At 37.1% G+C, this 22,618-nt stretch overlaps 1 protein-coding gene across 4 annotated transcripts in view; it reads left to right on the top strand.

Annotated features, from left to right (window-relative positions):
* CADM2 (cell adhesion molecule 2) overlaps window positions 1–22,618 on the top strand; it is a 677,296-nt gene that overhangs the window by 542,563 nt on the left and 112,115 nt on the right. For all 4 annotated transcript variants that reach the window (XM_049825025.1, XM_049825026.1, XM_049825024.1 and 1 more), the window contains 3 exons: window positions 10,177–10,329; window positions 12,777–12,914; window positions 19,137–19,307. In XM_049825025.1, the coding sequence (XP_049680982.1) occupies window positions 10,177–10,329; window positions 12,777–12,914; window positions 19,137–19,307 (462 nt within the window). The remainder of the gene's footprint in view (window positions 1–10,176; window positions 10,330–12,776; window positions 12,915–19,136; window positions 19,308–22,618) is intronic.

Below are 22,618 nucleotides of genomic sequence, written 5' to 3'. Positions count from 1 at the left end.
ACTAAGACAACTCCCGCAAAAGAGGAAGCATCTGTGTACTCGTGGTTCAGAGGCAGATTGTCTGCTGCTAGGCTGCATGAGGGACATCATAAAACTATAAAGGGCTTGTCCTGTGTTCGGCCGGGATAGGGTTAATTTTCACAAGAAGCTGGGAGGGGGCACAGCCAGGATAGCTGACCTGAACTAGCCAAGAGGATATTTGATACTATATGACATCATGCTCAGTATATAACCTGGGTGGGGCTGCTGGCCGGGGGGAAGAGGGATCGCAGCTTGGGAACAGGCTGAGCCTTGGGTTCGGGGTGGTGAGCAATTGCATTGTGCATCATTCACTTTATATGTTCTTTTCTTAGTATTATTTTTATTATTATTTCTGCTCTCCTTGTGTTATCCTATTAAACTCATCTCAAGCCACGAGAATTGGGTGTTTTTCTTCCAATTCTCCTCCCCATCCCAGCAGGGCAGGGAGGACTGAGCAAGACACCACATGCTGCTTTTCTGCCAGCTGGGCTTAAACCACGACAAGGCTCTATCATAAAAGATGTTAAAACCACCAAAGAGCTTTCTGACAATCCTTTCTGGAATTGCACTAGACTCATCTCAAATGTCTCTTGATACTTAGTTCCGTATTTCAATTCCTTAATAGTGAGATCTGCGAGTCATCGCTAACACCACTAATATCTTCAGTATTGACATATACATTAGTATTTGACTCTACATTGGTACTGGAATCAATTGCTAGATTGACTGCAGATACACTCATCAATCATTGATGATTCCTTTGCTGTTTTGTTCAGGTTCTGTAATAATTTCAAGGCAATGACCTGTTCTTAATTGGCCTCTGGAGGAAGCTATCTTGCTCCACTGACTGCAGCAGGAGTTTTAAGGAGTCTGACTTCTTAATATAGCTAGGACAAATGAGTATTCCTACTGCATGTCTAGCCAACGTAGCTATCTGCTACAGGAAGAACGATGTTAATCTATATATCTACATGAGTGATCAAGAAGTGCAGAAAGAATAGGGGCATCTTAAAGCTGTTCTTATTTAAAGAGAGATCTCTCTTAGATCATTTATAAGTGAGAAAGTCTCTCCCAATTCTGCTGAGATAATATGTTTGAACAGGACTGCACTCTTTAGAAACTAGGAGGCTGTGACTTTCCAAGAAATACAAAGCAATACCGTAAATGTGACTCGACCATGAGTATTACTCATTCACGCCACTAAAAACTTTTTCAGTATGATGGGATCATTAAGTTTAGCTAGTGAATGAGCAGAAACGTAATGTCACCATCTACAAGGTTAGAGAAATACAGGTATAATTCAGTTCTGCAGCTTCCTTGAGACATGGTCAGCTGCAGACACATATGTAGAACATATTGCACATGGGCAGGTTTGAGGAGAAACTGGATTTCCAGCGGTGTTAAGAGTGTAAAATTTGCCCAAGTTGTTCTGTGTTCCCTACCCTTTAGAATTCCTTGCATCTAAAGCTGACTAAAGCCAGTGCATGAGGGTAACCAGCAGGGACTGTAAAGGGCAGTCTCTTGAAGAGGAAAAAGTGAGTATACTGTATCTGATGTTTTTCAAAATACGTAGGCTGTCTTGGTAGAGCTCTGTGCTGTTTGGCTAGATAGTTTTTAATACCTAAAAATCTTAACACTGCCTTGGTCAGCAATCATTTAAGTACTGTTAACACAATGATTAGTATCAACGTCAGCAGCATGAGGAGAAATTGCCTGGTGTGGTCTTCACAGGAGAATAAACTTGGAAATCTGTGTACCCTTATTTTAGTTTGCAAGAGGATTAGTATTTATTTATCCTTTCTACTTCAATAATGTCACTAATACTTCTCACTTAAAATGAACTCTCGTTTAACCTGAAACATACTGTTTTGTGTTTTCAGTATTACCCTCAAAATTGTAGAAAAAAAATGTCTTTTCTACCTTCTATTAGTATTTTCTTAGGTAGGTGTGGACTGTTATTACAGCTGTCCATTGTATTATTTTCATTTTTGTAGCATTACTTATACAGTAATATTCCATTGGTAGACCTTCAGAAATTACTTTCCCAACTGAGAGCCTGTTTCTATCTGTAATTTACAATATATGACACAGTACGATGTATGCAGTTTTGGAATATTGTAGCATTATTTTTTCTTTTACCATAATTGCCAGGATCAGTACAACCCGGAGTAGGATTCATCTTTTTAGAGTGGTGCTGCATTTGAACATACAGTTAAATAATATCCTCTGTAATCCTGTCCTGGTTTCGGCTGGGATAGAGTTAATTTTCTTTCTAGTAGCTGGTATAGTGTTATGTTTTGGGTTCAGGGTGAGAAGAATTTTGGTAACACACTGATGTTTTCAGTTGTTGCTCAGTAGTGTTTAGACTAAGTCAAGGATTTTTCAGCTTCTCATGCCCAGCCAGCGAGAAAGCTGGAGGGGCACAAGAAGTTGACACAGCAAGGGCAGCTGACCCAAACTGGCCAACAGGGTATTCCATACCATGCGACGTCATGCCCAGTATATAAACTGGGCGGAGTTGGGTGGGGAGGGATCCCTGCTCAGGAACTAACGGGGCGTTGGTTGGTGGGTGTAAGCGGTTGCATTCTGTATCACTTGTTTTGTATATTCCAATCCTTTTATTAGTATTATTGTCATTACTATCATTATTAGTCTCTTCTGTTCTGTTAAAGTGTTCTTATCTCAACCCACAGGTTTTGCTTTTTTTCTGAATCTCTCCCCTTTCCCACTGGGTGAGGGGGGGAAGTGAGCAGGCGGCTGCATGGTGCTTAGTTGCTGGCTGGGGTTAAACCACGACAAATCCTCAGGGCTTCTTTCCTGCATTACTGCTTTCAAAAGATCAGTCTCCAACTTGATATATAAGATTACCAATTACTTTTATCTATTGAATCTCATTAATTTGAATTCTGTCCATCTCTAACCTTGCCAGATCATTTTGCAATTTTAATTTTTGCAGCTGCATATTTGAGAAGTATGATTTTAAAATATTTTCTAGGCTACTGTGCTGTGGCACATGTCCAGTTCCATTAGTATAATAGGAAATCTTGTAATACCCCATTGCAGAAGGAACCAGATGAGCAGACCTTGTGAGACAACATTTCATCCTGACTAATGTGATTTTTGTTTTATGTTTTGGAGGTACAGTTAAACATTATTCCAACACAATAAAACAATAAAGCATCTTCATAGTTCAAACCCCGTATGTTTGGGAAGGATTTGAAACTTAAATTTCTTATGTGAAAGTGAGACAGCCCTCAGACCTTCTAAGACAAGAAATGTCATCCTTATGATTCTCAAAAGACAAATATTATCCATGGTGCAAAAAATCTGAAAAATATGGAAAGGAGAAAGCAGCTTGTTGTTGAACATTGCTTTCTAAATAAGCTATTCAAATATTTCAGCAGTATTTCTCAGCTGAGAACAGTCTGGTCTTTTCTTATTAGATTGCAAGCCAGAGCATAAAGTAGAAGATGACCAGATGATTAGACGTAAAGGAAGTATATTCCTATTGACCCCGTTGTTTCTTCCTTTTGATTACCAAGTACTTTAGAAAGGTTCAAAGAGAAATAGAAATGCACTGGAATGAAAGTAAAACTAATCTCCAAGGATTGTTATGTTGTTCTTCCATTTCAAAAACCTTACTTAGCACCTTCTCTGAAACTGATGCCCTGAGTTGATTAAGTAAGTACATGAATGGGTTGGAAAATTCAGTCAAGTTTAAGTATCCACAGCATCTGAGTGACACAAAACTGTGAAAGATGCTGTTTGATATGTCTGTTTGAACTCATCTGTGTTACTAATGACTTCCCTAATGGGGAGAAAAATCATCATGTATCTGCAAATTAGCCAGAATACTGTTCCACAGCCAATTAGCCGAAGATCTGTCCACAGTATTGTGACCTTCGGTTTTTGTTATTTCCACTAATTTTACTTAGAAATTATGTCACCTTTAAAGGACTCCAACAGTACATATGTCAGCCAAGCTAATAGGTTGCATGGAAACTTCTAATGTATTACCAAGTGGTTTTCCCTTTATATTCGCATTAACTGTTGAAGTAGGCTCAATTGCGATGTTTCTGTCCCAGTACTGAAATCTGTCATGACTGTAGACTGATTAAAAGATCATCTATCTTTCTGACTTTTGGACTCTGTTGGAGTCATGACCAGCTAGTAATAAGAGCAAAAGTGATAGTTTCACAGGCACGATGCTATGGAGTTCATTTCCAGTGAGAGGAAAAAATGGCCTCACCACATGCAGAAATAGAAGTAGAAAACATATGATTTCTGAATATCCACACTGCCACACTAGCTTTGTATCCCTCCTTGTATGAAAGTAATCAAACTGCATGAATGGAAATGAAAGAGGAAGGAAAAGGATTTTCTTTCCACATACAAATAATTGAGAAGTTTTAAAATATTAGTTCAGATACCATGCAGGTACCTACTAGATAGGTTAGGCATCAGTAGAACAACTGCTTATCAGTTGGAAGTGGGCAAACTGTTAATACAGCAACAGACTAATGAGTACCTGCTTTTCTTAAAGGAAATTGAAATGTTTTGAAAAGAAGTATGAAGGCTTAGAAGACTAAACACAGAATACAATAATAGTTTGGGGTTTTTTCCATTTACTCCCCTTCTGTCTCTTTCTTTCTTTCCCTGGTGGTGGTGGTGGTGGTCCGTGGCCTGACAGATTTTGAGGCACAGCTATAAAAGCAAGTGCTGTAGATCATCCCTATAGGCATCTTGGTATATTGAATTCATTAGGAACAAAGCAAAAGGCCTTCTCAAGTATATCTAAGTATATCTGGAAACACAACATAAACTCCTTGAAATCTATTTCAGATTTGATGATGGTACTGCATTCAGAAAGTTGGAATCTGAAAATCAGAGGGATTGTTTCAGTTTCATAAGTATTAAATTTCTGGGACTTTAGCACTACCTGTGGAGTATCAGAAATCTTTCTGGTTCCAAGTAATGGTTACATTAGTCCCATGACAGAGGGAACAGCTCTAACATAAGAAAGAAAATTTTGTTGAGTGAATCCCAGGATGGCAGCATATGTCAAGTTAATATTGTCAAAACATCTGCAAATTACTCTGGAGGATTTAGGGGTTTGTTTTTTTCCCAACTCTTCAAATATATGACTCAAAATACTAGTAAGATGTAGTCATTTTAGAGAAATCAGATTAGAGATGCTGCTCTTTGGCTACTACATCTAACAGGTTGAACTGCCTTTTCCACCCAGTATGAAATATGCATTTTTTTATTTTTTTTTTTTTTCCATGACAGTGTGAATTTCTAAGTTTCTTTTCTCTCTTTGATATAATTGCTGTTGCAAGATTTCACTACATGACTACATAGGACCATTATATTATTTTTGGCAAAAAATAAAGTACACCTTTTTGTGATTGTGAACAAGGAGACAGGTTTATTGCAGTGGTCATCAGTCTCAACAATTGCTAATTAATGCAGCTGAAATACATGACTGTATCTTTTACTCATAATAACCTAAACTATGCAAATTATCAAGGTTGCTTGTTTCTGTGTCAGAAAACATTCTGAAAGGAAATCTTTTCCACAGAAAAAGAGAATGACTGGTAAAATAAATGAAGTGTGTCTGCTTAGGAACAAGTATTTTATGCATAATTATTTCATATCTTGCAAATTAACTACACCTTATGTGCCTGGGAATTACAGAAAACTGAAATGATGTACTTAGGGCATATTGGAATTTACTATGCAACTATATTTCTTGTTGCATTTTATATTTTTTGGAAGTGCTTGCAACGTAAGAGTCCAGGAAGGAGACCTCAGTGGTAGTATTCTTTGTTAATGTTTTGGCATAGGTGTATTTCCCAGAGGTCGAATACATATTCTGCTTATTTACCCTTTTTGTAGCATCTCTGTATCATGCAGAAATGTAGGTGTGCAAACTATTGATAAGGTAAAGATTCAGGAATGTAAGTGAAAATCCCCAGGAAAAGGCCAAAAAGTTCTGTTGGGCTTCTACTGAAGTGAAATGGAAAAAAGAAAGAGCTTCCAGAAAAGGTTCTGAAAGAGCAGGCAGAGGTAGGAGAGAGCCTAGGAAACCACGCAAGTCAAGTGAGGACAGAGCTTGTAGAGTCTTTAAGGACAAAACTTTTTCTGTGCTCACCTGGGCTGTCTAGTCACTACCACAATGTAACTAATAAATAGTATTCAGAAACTATCTGTGGAATGCAACTGGAACTATTAGTATAACCTTCTTAAAAAGAGGAGGAATAAATACTGTCACCTGAGTACAATACCACAGCTGTATTTTAGTAGGAGACACTTCAAAAAAAAGCTTGGTGTTTCCTGTTAACTTTTGTGGGGAGCTAGAAATATTTACTGCTTTTTGTATTGAACAATGAATGGACATTTCAGTGTATAGGAAATCCGTTTATTAGTGTGTACCCAACTCCACATTCATGCAGAATGTCCCCATATGTGTTCTACTTTTTGTTTTCAGCTGTTAATTAAATAAGAGAGAACATTTTGTATTTTAATTTATTGTACTTTATTTAAACTCCTATGGTAGACCCTCGAGTTGGCTTGAACATTGTGGTAAAATTGCCCTGTTTGGGGCAATTCTCACTTCAAAGAAAGAGCAATCAAAAAGCTTACAGAACGCTTTTGAAGCTCACGTCCTTTAAATAGAGAATAATAAACTAGATGAGATCGCTCTTTAAACAAGTAGAACTCAGATCTGCTGAAAGAGATCAAACACAGAGTATTGTAAATAGATTTTCTTCCTATCCACTAGCTCCTCGAGGACTGTCTTCTCCTTCAAGCATTTGTTTGCCAGTTGATACCTTTCAGTAGCTGGCTTCTGTTCAGGCTCCACGGGCTTCTTTGCGCCGTCAACCAGGCTTGGCAAGGGTTTACTCTCTGTGCCCTGCGCAAGACTGCTGCTCCACTCAGTCTCCATGCTTGGAGATTGCTAGCTGGCTAGAAGTACTCCTGGCTTCTCCAATGCTGCCAACTGTTCATTTGCTGTCCAAGGGAGCAGTCGCCCTCTCCCAGAGGGTTCCCCCTGCCCCAGGGTGTGGGAGCCAGGACTAGATAGTTAGGCAGCCACTTTTTCTCTGATCCAACTTCACCATTTTCGGCAAGATATACCTAACACAGAAAATGGAAACAAACCAGTTCTGGCATCCATCACAGCTTATCAATTTCTTAAGAGGAATTGGTGTCTTTCCAAACAGATTCAGATAAGGATATAGGCATAGATGTAGGAATAAAGTTTGAAAGTAAGATTCTAAAAAGACTCCACATAAGTGCTAGCCTTGTCTAAGCAATAGCAGTAGTTTTTTCATTGGTTTGCTCTTAAGTCTGCGTAGACAGGAAAGCTTGTTTAGGTTTGAAATTGATGGCGCACATAATTAATTGCATTTAGACATAGCACTTATAAAAACGCTTCTGACAAACAGCTTTCCTGCAAAGGAGTATTACGTCGGTGCTATTTGAAGCACTTTTTGCAAAGGCTCTGTGTTGGTATTTCCATTACAGAACTCTTTCTTTCTGTTCTTTCAGTAAAAATTCACTCCAGGCTGAAACATGGAACATCTGATATCAGCTCTTGATCAGTGGTTGTTTTTACCAGTTTTCCAGAAAATTGACTGAGCCAAGATTTCTGTGTTGCACAAAGGGTAAAAAAGGTGTGGAGGGGAGGAAATGAGGGAGAGGAGCAGTAGGAATGTAGTTGATGCAGGTGGCTTATATTTCAATAGGTTTTTTGTCTACCAGTAGGAGCGAAATGGTGTGCTATTGGCATCATCTGTAGTCCATTTGTGCTCTAGTGGGATTCATTACAGTTCTTTTAGTGCATGAAATTCTGCACATTGCCCCGTCTATAGGAAAATATTTCAACAGCTACAAAAATCTTTATCATGAAGCAGTAGCACAGGAAAATTACAACAAAATAAAATATGATGTAAGGTGATATACTGCATTATTTTTTTAATATTTTCTGATTAAGGGGAGGCAAAAATCATCACTTTCAAATTATGGGGTGCTGAGGGGTTTTTTGTAGTTCCTATGCTATTCTCCAAATTATATATATGGAAGTAGTGGCAATCAAACCATTTGGAAGCACTGGGTCATTTTGAAAATAATTTTGTTTGAAAGGTCAGCAATGTGAAATAAAGTACCATTCTTACATCTGCTCAGTTTGCATCTGACTAGAATTGAAATGCTGAGAAGTGAATTCTGAGTCCCCATCCACTTCCTGAAAGATAACAAAAAGCTTCACTGTTGTGAGGACTTTAGGCTAGTAAAGCCACAGTCATCAGCTTTGCCTGCTATTCTGGGTTGGTAGAAGCTTGCTTCTATGTACTTTTTGTTTTCTTGAGCTTGTTTTTGTTGCCCGTTATGTCAGCATATTGGTATATGCATAGCTTTTCATTTTGTGGCTTTTGTTTTGTTTGCTTGTTTGCTTGAATGTTGCACCTATTTTCCATCAGTATATGGATTTTATATTATATACTACATAATTATTTCTTTCTTGCTGTGGCTGGCCAGAAGATGTCTCAGTTATGTTTGGAATGTGTCCATTACACACAAACTCAGTCACTTTGATGTGCCTTGGAGCAGTTCATGGCATGCTTGTATGTTAGGTCTGCTTAAGCTGTCACCTTTCAGTCATCAGGCCCTGCTGAGAATAAGTCAAGCTTTAGCTGGCCTACCCTGAAATACCCAGTAAATTCAGCTTGAGATCACTGTAAAGAAACCTGAATGGTAGCCTTAGAAGACAACAAATTCAAGTGACATTTTTGCTGAATCTTCATTTTTGCTGCTTATTTTGGTGTAGATCTTCCTGTATTGACAGCACTTGGAGAGCCTTGCAATGGGGCAGAAACATCTAGATTTAGTAGCAAAAGAACCACAGTAAAGCTTTGTTTATATCATTGGAAGATATAAATGTTAGGAGAAACAAATCTAAGAGCCTTTGGGGATTTTAGAAAGAGGTGAGTGAGAACAGCATTAGGGACTTGAACACCTTCGTTCTTCGCACAAATCAAATCGAAGCATAGTTCTCCCAGTAATTACAATAGTCTGATTTTACTTTTGACTTTCGGAAGCTTAGTATAAAAATAGACTCACTGAAGATTCAAATACTGTCAGGTCAAAGATTTGAATATAGATGCATACAGCAATACCTTCTGAGTTACAGAGGCTGTTTTATTGTTTGCTTATGAGAATTGTGGCGTTTAGTTACTTATGATACCGGTATTTCTATGCTGCAGAAAGACTTGATTAATATATATCAATCCTGAAATGGCTTTACTGCAGAGAAATGGAATGTTTGGGGATGTTTTGACTGTTTTTCAATAGAAAATGTGGGTTAATCTAAACATAGGCTTTAATATATTTAAAATTTTAAAGCATTAGCTAATGTGACATCTTGAATTTAAGTAGATCTAGCTGCTACTCTTCCCTTAGTGGTTTCATGCAAACAAAATTTTGTTAGGAAGGATTTTCTGATAGAAGATCAGATTTTTAGTCATAATCAAAAAAGTAAACCACTATATTCAATTACCTCAAACCTTTAAATGTATTATATATGCATGTAGAAGTGGAACTTTCAATATATTCATCATAAGAAATACCCTTACAGCATTCAAGAAATCTGATATTCCAGTTCAATATGAGTAGTAATGGATGTGGGAAAAATCTGTAGGCAAGCTATGCAATGCTTGACTTCTTACTTGAAAATATAGTTTGTTAGTAGATGAAAACGGGATTCTCAATATTCAGCCACATTTGTAAATACATGAAAAAAGAAATGGTTTTAGGAAGGAGTTATTTTAGGCACTGAACAAAACTGTTAGGGGGCAGAAACCAAAGTCAGTGTTGGTGTGTTCAGAGGAAGATCAAAGGTAAATAAAGTCCCTTAGTTTCTAGGTTTATATACTTTACAAGTCACTCAGTACACTATTCAGAAACTTGCTGAACTCTTTACCTTATTCCACAGAGGAAACAAACTACTATGCATAAGGATACAGCTGTGTCCATATCCCTGTATTCTAGGCCGTGATTTCACTAGGCTACTTCATTGAGCCTCTTGTATAACGTACCAGTCTTTGTTCCTGTGCTGTTTCCTACCTTATAACATGAATTTTTGGTTTTTTTCAGCTCTGAGGGACAATAGAATTGAGCTGGTCCGAGCTTCATGGCATGAACTGAGTATCAGTGTCAGTGATGTGTCTCTGTCGGATGAAGGGCAGTACACCTGCTCTCTATTTACTATGCCTGTCAAAACTTCCAAGGCTTTTCTTACCGTTCTTGGTAAGTATAAGTAGCTGAGCATAAAGAAGCAAGTGTTAAGCTTCTCAGGCTTTGGCAAATTATGATAAGAATGAACTTTTCTAAAGTTGGCAGAAGATAAATGTAAATGTCTGATCTTGTTTCCCTGAAGTTTATTGTTTCATGTTGTGTGCTGAAAAATAACATACCTCTTACTATTGGCGCTGTGGCAGGATAATGAATTAGAGAGCACACAAATACCACTGTGTGAGTGCTCCATAAAATGGACATAACCTCTACATCCCAAGCACCAGAAGTGTGAAGAAAGTGCATGTGTTCATCTCCTAACAATGTATTGTGTAGGGCAAAGGGGAGAAAATCAGAAAGCATGAAATCAAAACGGGCTTTAGAGCTTTATCGTTTTTCCTTAGCTGTGCATTTTCTTGGCTCATTCTGCTTTCTTTTTTTGTCTGTGAAGTGCATATTTTCACTGGGTTTGCTGCTTCTTTTATGCTTTATCCTCTAAATGCTCTGCTGTTTTCCCCAAAGGTTATAGATACACATAGAAAAGCAATAGATTTCAAGAGATGCCCAGGAAATAAAGTTTCCGCTCGAAGCTTTATATGATTCTATGAATGTCAGTAGCCCAATCAGCTGAAATTGCTATAGTTCATTGAAACACACCTGCGTACCTAAGAGGTTATATGATTTTAGAGATTGATTTTTATTCTTTTCTCCTTTTTCTGTCCCTGAACTTGACTCTTTTTTTCTTTTTGTTTTATTTTTCTATGTAGACAGGCGGACAGTTGAATGTAATAGCACTAATGTAAGAAGTTCTCTCTGCCAGTAATATTCACATTGAACTGGTCAGGGAATTGGTTTTGTGCATAGGATGTGAAATACGTCTCCCTTTTAGTCCCTGGGAGACTATTTTACAAAAATCTTCACAAGTTTGCCATTAAAGACAAAAAATACCCACTCAAACCAGAATATTCTGGAATAACGATTGCCTACGGTTAATCTTCTTTGCTGTAGAGAGGCATCTTATGATCTAAACAATAGATGAGTGGACCAGTTCAACCTTTTAGATGGCAGAAAGGCACGGAAAGGTGTTACAAAGGCAAAAAAACATTTAGCCAATATTTATTAACCGAAGTAACTTGACCTTTCACAGTCCTTTTAGTTTTACCTTCATTTTGGGGGAAGGTTTAATGAAATTTTCCCAACATCAGCTACTTACCTTCCAAGAAAGAAAGCTGCAAGGTTTAAGATGCCTGTCTTTTTTTCATTTTTTATTTGTAAGTTTCTATTTCAAAGTAACATTTTAAACTCTTGGAACACTTTCTATATGAGAAGGGGCTATTTTCCATTGAAAGTATTACATCTTTTAATCAGATACACTATCCTTTTATGACTAATAAACTCTTTATTGACTGCTCTGTTATAGATTAGAAGATTTAAGTGTCAAGGTATTATAGTAGATACCATTTTCTGTCCTGAAAGAAAGAAGTAGATTTATTACAGAAATGTACTATACGATAGGTACTGCTGCTTGCTTTTTATGTACATAATCTGTCATTTTGGAAAAGAGATGTAAACAAACCAAATTGTGAAATACAGGGCACAGGATCAATTACTGTGACTGATCCCTTTATCTAGCCAGAAATACAAATGTGTCAAAGCGCTGCAGGTGCAGATTGTAACAATGACATTTTGAGAGATTTTTAAATTATGGTCATCATTATCACTTTAAAAGAAGTGATTCTTGGGTTTTCAGAAGTCAAATGGATTTATACACATAGTGATCAAATTTTTCCCAATTATCTTCATAATTTTTTTTTTTTAAAATCTTCCATGGTTCATTGAAAAACAGCTATTTGCAAATTTAATATTAGGTATATAGTATGTCATGATCTCCTCCAAAGAACTTGGATTCAGCTGAAGAATTCTCCATAGCCAATGGGATTGTGATTGTACCTCTTGTTTTTTTGGTTATGTGTTCTCTGAAGATAAAGTAACTCCTGTATGTATTTTCATCCTCCCTTTTCCCTGGATTTTGTATTAAAATCTTCATAATTCATGCTTAAAGCATCTGTTCTGAACTTAGATCAGTCTGGGTTTTTGTTGCCAGTTACATTTTATTTTCACAGCTGTACTTATATACTTTGTCATCCTGCTTGCTGTGCAGACCAGTTTAAACCTTATAATATCAAGTCAGACTAGACCTGCATGAAGAATGCAGATAGGATAGTTTTTAAAATACATCTGTTTCCCTTAGAAAACTAGATAATTTCTGATTTCTTTAATTCTTTATCGTTCAGATTGACAGTTTATTTGCAATAGGAAACAAGATTCACTGACAAGGCAAGGAACTAATTATTCTATTTCCAGAATTTAGGGCATATGAAGAAGTGAACTTTAAGCTGGTCATATATTAATGGCAGCAGAAGCTGACAGTATTGGAGATATTTTGCTTGTTTGCCTGTTAGGTGTTCCTGAGAAGCCACAAATTACTGGATTTACCTCACCAGTTATGGAGGGAGAGAGGATGCAGCTAACTTGCAAGACATCTGGTAGTAAACCAGCAGCCGATATCAGATGGTTCAAGAACGACAAAGAAGTTAAAGGTATTTAAAAGGACTTTGATGTAATTTGGTCCAATTGTCAAAACTATACATTATTTAGAATTATATTTTTTAATTAATGTTTGAAAAGTTTCTCATATTGAATTGTTAAATGAATCAGTGATAGTACGTAGATAAGGAATTGATTGTAAATTACTGGAGTGGTCATATAGCCATCTTTTTTGGTTTTTCTTCAAATCGTAAAAAGTGATGTTTTGAATTGTTCTGAACTCTGTTCAGCATAATAAACTCAACTGTGATCCTTCATAGAGAAACATTTTATGGATTGTTGTTGTCACAGCCGTACCACTCACTCCAGATATTTTACCTTTTCATTTCTTTTTGCCTTTCTAAGATGACATATGTCTGATTTGGTCAATGGCCAGTTTCATGTTACACTCCTCTAAGTAAAGTGACCGGGTGAGGCAGAACCGTCTGGAGGAGACAGGAGATTGCACTTCCCATTGGGGAGCTACAGAGCCCGCTTTGGTGAGGAAAAGTCAAGGTGTAGCAACGCAGGGAATCTCAGTTGGGAAACTGGGAACCTGCAGCTGGGGCAAGGATGCTGAGAGTGCAGGGAGGTGCAGGGAGAAGGCAGACCTTAAAGGGGATGAGGAAAACTTCACAGGGACTGGGGGGGAGTTGGACAAAGTCTGCTGTAACTGAAAAGTCATTGGGTGACTGAAAGCAAGGATTTGCCTTTGAGGGTACAGTGAGATAGGAAAAAACTGCACATAAAAGCTATTTATTTCTTTCCTGCCTTCTCTTTCACTTTGTATGTTCTTAAAACTCAGTTTTCTAGGCCATATTCTCATAAGTGTGGGGGTAGTTTAAAATCCTTTTTGGTGAATGGGTGGACAGAGCTTCCTATAAGAGAAGGCGTAGTCACATCTACCACAGCCAACTGAGGTGCCCATTATAGAACAGATGAATAAAAAGGATAAGGTATTTGTATTTATTCATGTCACCTGTATTCATTCTGCTGTAAGACCAGATCAAGAAATGATTCGATATCCACCTTTTCCGTGTAGCTTTTAAAAAAACACAAACAACTTTTGCCGCTTTGTCTCATATTTGTCTGACATTGTGGATTTTGTTAGCCCAGTGAACTGCCTCAAGCAAAGTTACATCATTAATTACAGAATCCATTAATTTTCCTTTACTATTCTCTACCACCGTTCAATGTACACAACCAGAGCTGTGATATAAAATTGGTAAATAAAGGAGATTGCAGTTGATCATCCAAGGAACCCAGTCCATTCTAGAAGCATCTTTAGATTTCTGAAGAAAACCAGAATAGTGTTGAAGGAGATGGGATTTTTAGGCTGGAATCATTTGACATGTGTTTGAGCACTTGTAACAGGGATAGAAAATGAGGAAGCAGAATCATTCTTTCCAGCCACTAGGAAATTTGAGGAAATTGCTGAAAGTGAAGCAGTGCCTCTTCAAACATCATTAAAAAGAAGAATTTAACAGCAGAGCTAACACACATGGCACAGCATAGATTCTGGCATCCAGAAAAGATGACAGGATGAACATAGATATTCAGGACGTGTAAAGATTGAAAATCAGTCTAAGCAATGTCAATACTTGAAGAGAACCACTAATACAGTTGGTGTAACAGCAAGGCAACTAATCTGAAAAGGTGTTATTTTAAAAATTATATTTTAAAATCTGATGTAATAACTTTGCTTTTCTTTCAGCTGATATGTAATTGAAGCCAAGCAAGCGATCTGATGATTTGACTCTTTAACTAATTTGCTCTTCTCCACAGTTCCTAAAAGGGATGTTTTTTAAAAAAAGAAGGTGGGGAAGGAACAAAGAAGATGTGTGAGAAAGAACAGTAAAGAAAAAAAAAAAAAAAAAAAAAGAGAGGAAAGTACTGAGCACATTCATTTCAGTTTAGTTTTCTAGGTCTTCTGAAGAGCACATTGCCATTTCTCAAAGGTTAGAAATAAAATAACCTAACCAGTTTGCAGTGGCATCAGCAGAAGTTACATTAGCTTTGTGCACTGTAAAAGGTGAAATGATAAATCTGAGAAAATAGATATGAAATTATATGCTAATGCAGCTGACATTAAAGGTTAGGAGTTCATCTGTCTAGCACCAGAAAATCCAATTGTGTTACAGTGTATTAGACATGGTGCAAAAGAATATAAATGATGCATTGAGTTCAGAGTTGCACCAAAGGGGAAAAAGCCATTCTAAAATTGTAGCTCCATTGCTATTACTCAAAAAAGGAATCATCATCTGGTGAAGGAATACTGTTTGATAGAGTAAGTGTTAGTCATGAGAGAGACTGAATGTGAAGCACTGAGTACTATAGCTTTCACTTTAGTGTTCTGTCTCTCATATATGCACCAAATTAACAAAGCCAGCTGCAGTTTAGCATTTTGGTGAAGTTTCTGGAAAATTATTAAAAGCAAAAATATCAGAGAATCTAAATACATACTTTAAAAAAAAAAACACTTATTTTTTCAACAAAATTTGTTACATACTCTTTCAACAATATTATGTAAAACATTACTTTTAGTTTCAGGAATATTTTTTTAAATGGATTTTCTTTTTTTTTTTTTTTTTTTGCCTAGAAAAATTTAGCTTCAAAAATAAATAAAATAATACCACTTTGTTTTGTTGCAACAGATTAAGACATTTTGAATTCATTTATATATTTTTAGTACGCCCAAAGATTTCAGAGAGGCACTGAACATTTTGTCTTAGTAAGCCTCTAAAATGAAGATAAGATTTTTTTAGATAACAAGGCCATTTCATTTCAGAACTCTATTTTAAATGTAAACAAAAATTATATTTGCCTTGTAAAAACAGCAGAACTGTCTTTTAAAAAGATTGATGTTTCTACATGGATGTTACAAATATGTGCTTTCATAAATCATAGAATCATTTAGGTTGGAAAAAACCTTCAAGATCATCGAATCTAACCATCAGCTATGCCCACTAAACCATGTCCTGAAGTGCCTTGTCTATGCGCTTTTTGAATACCTCCAGGGATTCAACCACCTCCCCGGGCAGCCTGTTCCAATGCCTGACAACCCTTTCAGGAAAGAAATTTTTCCTAATGTCCAATCTAAACCTCCCCTGCCACAACTTGAGGCCATTTCCTCTTGTCCTATCACCAGTTACTTGATAAAAGAGACCAGCACCCACCTCACTACAACCTCCTTGCAGGTTACTTGTAGAAAGCGATAAGATCTCCCCTCAGCCTCCTTTTCTCCAGACTAAACAGCAATGAAGAGTGAATGATAGACATTCTATCATTTCTATTTATTATTTTCACTATCAAACATCTACACTTATGAAATACAAAGTAGCATTAGTTAATACAAGCATACCTGTATGTGCACCTAACTGGCAGAGTCATAGAGGTGGGCCCATAGTTGACCCTTAGATTTCATACGGCCCAGCCTCTGTTCAAAGGTTAGATCAGGTTGCTAAAGGTCTTCTCCAATTCAATTTTGAAAAATCTCCAAGGACAGAGATTCCATAGTCTGTGTGGGCTAGATGTTTCAGTATTTGAAAGCCCTTATTATGGAGAATTTTCCTTATATGTAGGTATTTCGTGATACATAATCAGAAGTTGCCTTGGCGTGACTTGTGTTCATTGCCCCTCAACTCTTGCTGTACAACTCTGAGAGAACTCTGGCTTTTTCTTCTCTATGACCATGCATGAGGTACTTGAAGGCAGCAGTTTGATCTGATTGTAGTCTTCTCTTCCTGAGGTTGAACAAACCCAACTATCTTAAGCTGACCTTGTGCATAGTATGCTCCCTCCACTGACCGCCTCTATGGCTTCCGGCTGAACCTGCTCGGGTTTGTCAACATCTTTCTTGTACCAGAAAGCCCCAAACTGGGCCTGGTACTCTAAATACAGCCACACAAGTGTTGAATAGGGAAGGATCACTTCCCTTGACTTGCTGGATATGCTACTATTAACACAGGACAGTCGTTTTTTAGCTTTCAACCCTGTAAAGGCACACTTGACTAACGTTCAACTTGTCCTCAAGACCCCCAGTTCCTCTTCTATAAAGCTGCTTTCTATCTAGTCAGCCCCTAACCTGTTTCATTATTGTGATTTCCAGAGAAAGTCCCTCTGTAATAGATAAGGGGGTATTTAGGAGAGAGAGGAGTAGCAAGAACATAAATAAAATAATGGACTACAGTAGACATGTTTAAAAATTCTGTAAAACCCGTGGGTAAATATTCTGAATACTAGCGTATGGTAACATACTTAGTACCTGATCTCCACTGCTCTTACATCCTGGTGGGCTTACATTCAGTTAGCATATATTGCAATCACACCTTCATTTTGCTATGAATAAACATCTAAGAAGATGCAGCTGATAAAAGTGGACAAGCTAAGTATTTCTGTTGATGAGGATGTCAACAGTTTAGAGAATAGTATCACCATCCTTTTTACAGACATAATTATCTCTAAGAGTTGAACTCTTCCAAACAATAGATGTCCAGAGAAAGGCTTCTAAACATCCGTTTAGGAAATTAACTGCTTTTGTTTTTCTAAAGGATTAAGCATCCACAACCTCTCACTGAAATTAAACTCGTTGATGTTTTCAGGAGCTGTCTGTCCTCCACTTGAAGTCAGTAAGCAAAGGGATGTGTACATTACTTATAAGCAGAAGGCTATCTATGGAGGTGCTTATTATTAAATTTGGAAACCTAATTCTGGGAACAAAATCTCATGTGTTTGCTTTAAATATTAGTGAAGACATTTGTTGTTTGATTATAATAACTTTGCTTTAGCCCTGGTCAATATTTGTGTCACCTCCTGTTCCCTAAATACTAATAGTCACCATGGCAGAAATTGAAATCTCTTAAAGCTTAGCAGCCAACAGGCATAAAATGCTTGTATGCAAGAAATATTTATTTCTTACGGAAAAATGGAAATCATATAACTACATGGTGTCTTCATCTATCTGGAGACAATGAAAAAAGACCACCTTTCTGATTTCAGAGGTATTTTTAATATAAAAAGCTGTAGCTTAAGCCATTTAAGACTTGCTTTCTAAAATTGATATTTCATGGAAATTTTATTTAGGTCATCTTCTTCTCTAATGGGATTTAGTATAATTTGTCATACTGAGACCTCTCACTTTTTCTTTTTGTAGGACACAGAAGACATGCAATCTCAGTGTAATTTAATATATATATGCTTATATATGTCTTTTAAAGCTTTCATTGTAACAAATCAATATAATGAGCTTCCTATTTTTCTGAAATAAATGAAAATCAATAAGTATTGTAAGTGGTTGGGAACCAAGAAAAACAATTCTAAAGTATGTGTAAGAAGATCTCATGTTGCAGCTAATATATTAAAACTTTTAAAAATAAATGCTCAGTCTTTTGGATCTTCAGTTCTGATCTAACATGTATGTCCTACAACACCACTTTCTGAATTTGAACCTTAAGTTTGAGCTGTGTTGAATACTTCTTAAGCACAGCTGTAAGCTCCTGAACTCTAGTATCTGGGCTGAAAACTCTCAAAGAGATTTTTAACTGAATCTGCACAAAAACAGTAGGCCAATTTAGTGTGATATAAAGCAGTGAGTGGAAGGTCTCTGAAGTAATTTTATTTCCAGTCTTCTTGGGACCTATCTGTAGATTCCAGTAAATACTATGACATGCTCTATCTGCAGTTGTTCTTCACCATTGATAGCTATAATTTGGTTTAGTTTAATTCATAAATTAGCATAATTGTAGCCAAACAACAGAATAAGCAATGAATAAAGTAAGCACAGGATTAATGTGACTACATGCATGCAACCCTTAGTTCACATGGCTTCAGTAATATCCATGTATTGCATTACTATAAAAGATTATAAGCTTGGACTTAAAAAATTTAACATTTAGTGACACTGTGAATACGTAAGGGAAGCGAGGGTGGGAGAAGACCACATTATATAAAATTTGGACCTAAACACATAAGAGATAAGGATTAAAGGAATTTCTGTTTGAGTGCAGTATCACATAACCAATTTTAAAATTTTCTTTTTCAATATATATCTCCCGATCTGACAATCAGACCAAACTGGGGAATAACTACAGTTTAATTACTTTTGTTTTAAAGAGATCGATACAGATATGAAAGACATGTTTTGTCAACAAATGTGATAGATAATTTAGCTGTCTTATGCTGGACTACTTTTCCTATAAATATTGGAGATAAAACTGTTTGTTTATTCCTTCTTTCAGATGTGAAATACTTAAAAGAAGAAGATGCGAATCGTAAAACATTCACAGTCAGCAGCACGCTGGATTTCCTAGCAGATCGCAGTGATGATGGTGCAGTTGTAAGTTGCAGAGTAGATCATGAGTCCCTAAACTCTACACCTCAGATAGCAATGCAAGTTCTAGAAATACACTGTAAGTAATACATGTTATATAAGCTTGCTTTTATAGTTTTGCTTTGTTTCAGAGTTTCTATTGTGGGAAAATTATAAAAATCTCTGGTATTGTGCAGATAGATGATGTCTTCCTTTTACCAGCTTCTCTGGTTTGCATTTGGTTGGTTGGTTGTTTTTTGTTTTGTTTTGTTTTGCTTTGCTTTGTTTTGTTTTGTTTTGCTTTGTTTTGTTTTTGCAGGAGTAACTCTAAAAAATTTAGTGAGAGCTTTACCAGTGAAAACACTATGGGACTGAGTTCCTGGTTTGCTTTGAAAAACGGTAGGGAGGAAATGCATTTGTCTTTTTTGTTTATCATTGTAGCAATGTGAAAGAGTTCTTAAAAATCAAGATCATAGTAGTTCACAATTTTCCTTGAAAGTATCTAGAAACTTGAAACAAGGGCACGAAGAAGCAAACTGCAGACTGCCTCGATAACTTTGAGTCCTGCTAATGAAACTCGGTGAAATGCAGTTAGTAACACACGTCCAGGAGGAAAAGTCCTTTACAATTTATTTTTAGGCCTTGTCTCTACAGGATGTTACTCTAGATAATCCAAACTTCAGTTGTTTTGTATCTCTGTATATTGGCTTATTTTTTCCAACAGGATTTCTGGAAACTTGATGTTTTCCAAAATGCATTGTTTCAAAGTTGAATGAACCTGCCAATGTATCTGTGTGTCGTACTCTGAAGTCCTTTGAGTCCATTTTTTTTCACTTATAAACTGTAAGACACTCAGGAGAACACCTTTTTGCCATCAGATGACATTTTCATATTCACTTTCATTATACCCACCATTCTTCGGGGTACAGCTATTTGGATTTCTGCAGAACACCTGTACTTCTGATTGCCAGCTAGCTTTATGTTACTGCCCCCTCAGATTTCCAACTTATCAAAAGCCACAATGCACAAGTAATTATCATTCCTGCTTGCTCCATTAATTTTCCACCAATCAATTTAGTGCTTTCCAGCACTAGCATAGAGTCATTATACATAGAAAGGTAAGTGAGAAATGTGCCAAAAGAAGCTCAAGTTTAGAAGAGAGGGTGGAAATACCATTTAAAGCCATGGAGAAAGCAGTATTTTTTTACTGGTGACAAGGAGGCTAAGAACAGGCTATTACTGTCCTTTTCCTTACCACCTGCATCTCCATGGTCAACATACTCAGAAGTCTTATGCTAGACAAGTTTCTAAAGAAAACTTTATAAAAGAGAAGGAGATTCAGGGAACTGATGGTGTGGCTCAGCAGAGAGCCTTGAAGGAAAAGGAGGAGAAGTATGATTTACTAGAGCAATCCCAAAGACTCTAAATGGAGTACATCGCCCTGGAACTGGGCCCCTTGATTTTATTCTCCTGGTATTACTTACATCGTTGTGGGTATTACTGCAGTCACTGGAAGCTGCTGACATTTTTCCATCAATCCATAAGACTTCAAACATATAAGAGACATCCTATTTGTATTAATGAGAGGCGTGCTCAAAGGACCCAATGTGAGCTGACCCAATATATCCTCAATGCCACCTGACAGCAGTTCAAAAATAGTGCTGACAAAACAGATGAGTTATGGGACCTCATGAGAAAAGTCAGGAGAATTTGTTAATCTGATGTCCTGTAGGCTCCAAAGTCACAACCAAGCAGTGTGGCATTGCTCCGTAGGGTACGTGTTCTGAACGTCCCAGGGGTATTTCAGATCAGCAGAGAGCTATGGGAGAATAATAAGCAAGTATCTTAAAATGGTCAAACAGAACAGCACAGATGAGCACCAGTTTGGCAGAGAATGGGTGCACAATGATCGGGCATCACCCACTAGAACTACATTTTGTTTTTAAACACCTTCCTAAAATAAGAAGATTTTTTTCTGTGGTACATGGATGCTCCTTACAAATTATCCATGTATCATCACAGGTTAGAAAAAAAGGGCAATAATAAATTGTCTAGTCATTTCTGTCCTGTATAATTATGCTTGAAAGTAAAAAAGTCTTCTTTGTTTCAAACAACTAGCCCCTGACAATGGAAAAAACATTTGTGGCTTCATCAAAACAAACAAAAAAAAAAAAAGCAAAGAAAAGGAAAACAACAGAACAGTAGGAATTATAGGATTGTGTTTGCATCCAGTGGATGCAGTGGATGGTAGAGAAAAAGGAAAGCAATGCAACGGTTGGAATGACAGGTTTTTATTTATGCCTAGTGAAAGAGAGAATAAAATTAAATCTGTCCTAGACGATGACACTATATGAAAAAGATATTTGTAATGAGTCCATGGAGAGATGTAGATAGAGGTGCTTATGAGTCCACACAGCTGCTTTTATCATCAGCTTTAATAGGAAGTAAACTTAACAAAATGAAAGCCAGTAATGCCATCAGCAGTGATATCAATATGGAATATACTTTATTCCCTCTTCTTCCCCTTACACAAATCTTAGGTTTTATTAGTGTGATAGAGCAATCAAATCAGCTTTCCCCAGTAGTATTACAGTACATGAAATGAGGCTGAGGACTAAAGTTTTGTCATGGTTTAACCCCAGCCAGCAACTAAGCACCACGCAGCCGCTCACTCACTCCCCCCCCATCCAGTGGGATGGGGAGAAAATTAGGAAAGGAAGCAAAACCCGTGAGTTGAGATAAGAACGGTTTAATAGAACAGAAAAGAAGAAACTAATAATGATAATGATAACTAATAAAGTTACAATAGTAATAATAAAAGGATTGGAATGTACAAATGATGCAGAGTGGAATTGCTCACCACCTGCCAATCGACACCCAGCTAGTTCCCGAGTGGTGATCCCTCTGCCCCCACTCCCCCTAGTTCCTATACTAGATGTGATGTCACACGGTATGGAATACCCTGTTGGCCACTTTGGGTCAGGTGCCCTGGCTGTGTCCCCTCCCAACTTCTTGTGCCCCTCCAGCTTTCTCGCTGGCTGGGCATGAGAAACCAAAAAATCCTTGACTTAGTCGAAACACTACTGAGCAACAACTGAAAACATCAGTGTGTTATCAACATTCTTCGCATACTGAACTCAAAACACAGCACTGTACCAGCTACTAGGAAGACAGTTAACTCTATCCCAGCTGAAACCAGGACAACTTTTCAGATAAAAAAGTTTTTATTTTCTTTTGATTTTTATATGTGTATGTAATAGAAATAATGTCTGAGTCCTCCTGCTGCTCCTTTCTGGTTTTTTAATGGTTAGGTCCAGAAGTAGAGATTACCTATATTATTTATAGCTTGACCAAAAGAAGGATGTCTTGAAGAAGACCATGATCAGTCCTTGTTTTCACAGGGCTTTCCAG

This window comes from Accipiter gentilis, chromosome 21 (assembly GCF_929443795.1).
Source record: "Accipiter gentilis chromosome 21, bAccGen1.1, whole genome shotgun sequence".
Classification (NCBI taxonomy): domain Eukaryota; kingdom Metazoa; phylum Chordata; class Aves; order Accipitriformes; family Accipitridae; genus Astur; species Astur gentilis.
The sequence above is the reverse complement of the archived record's forward strand: the minus strand, read 5'-3'. Positions and strand labels throughout refer to the sequence as shown.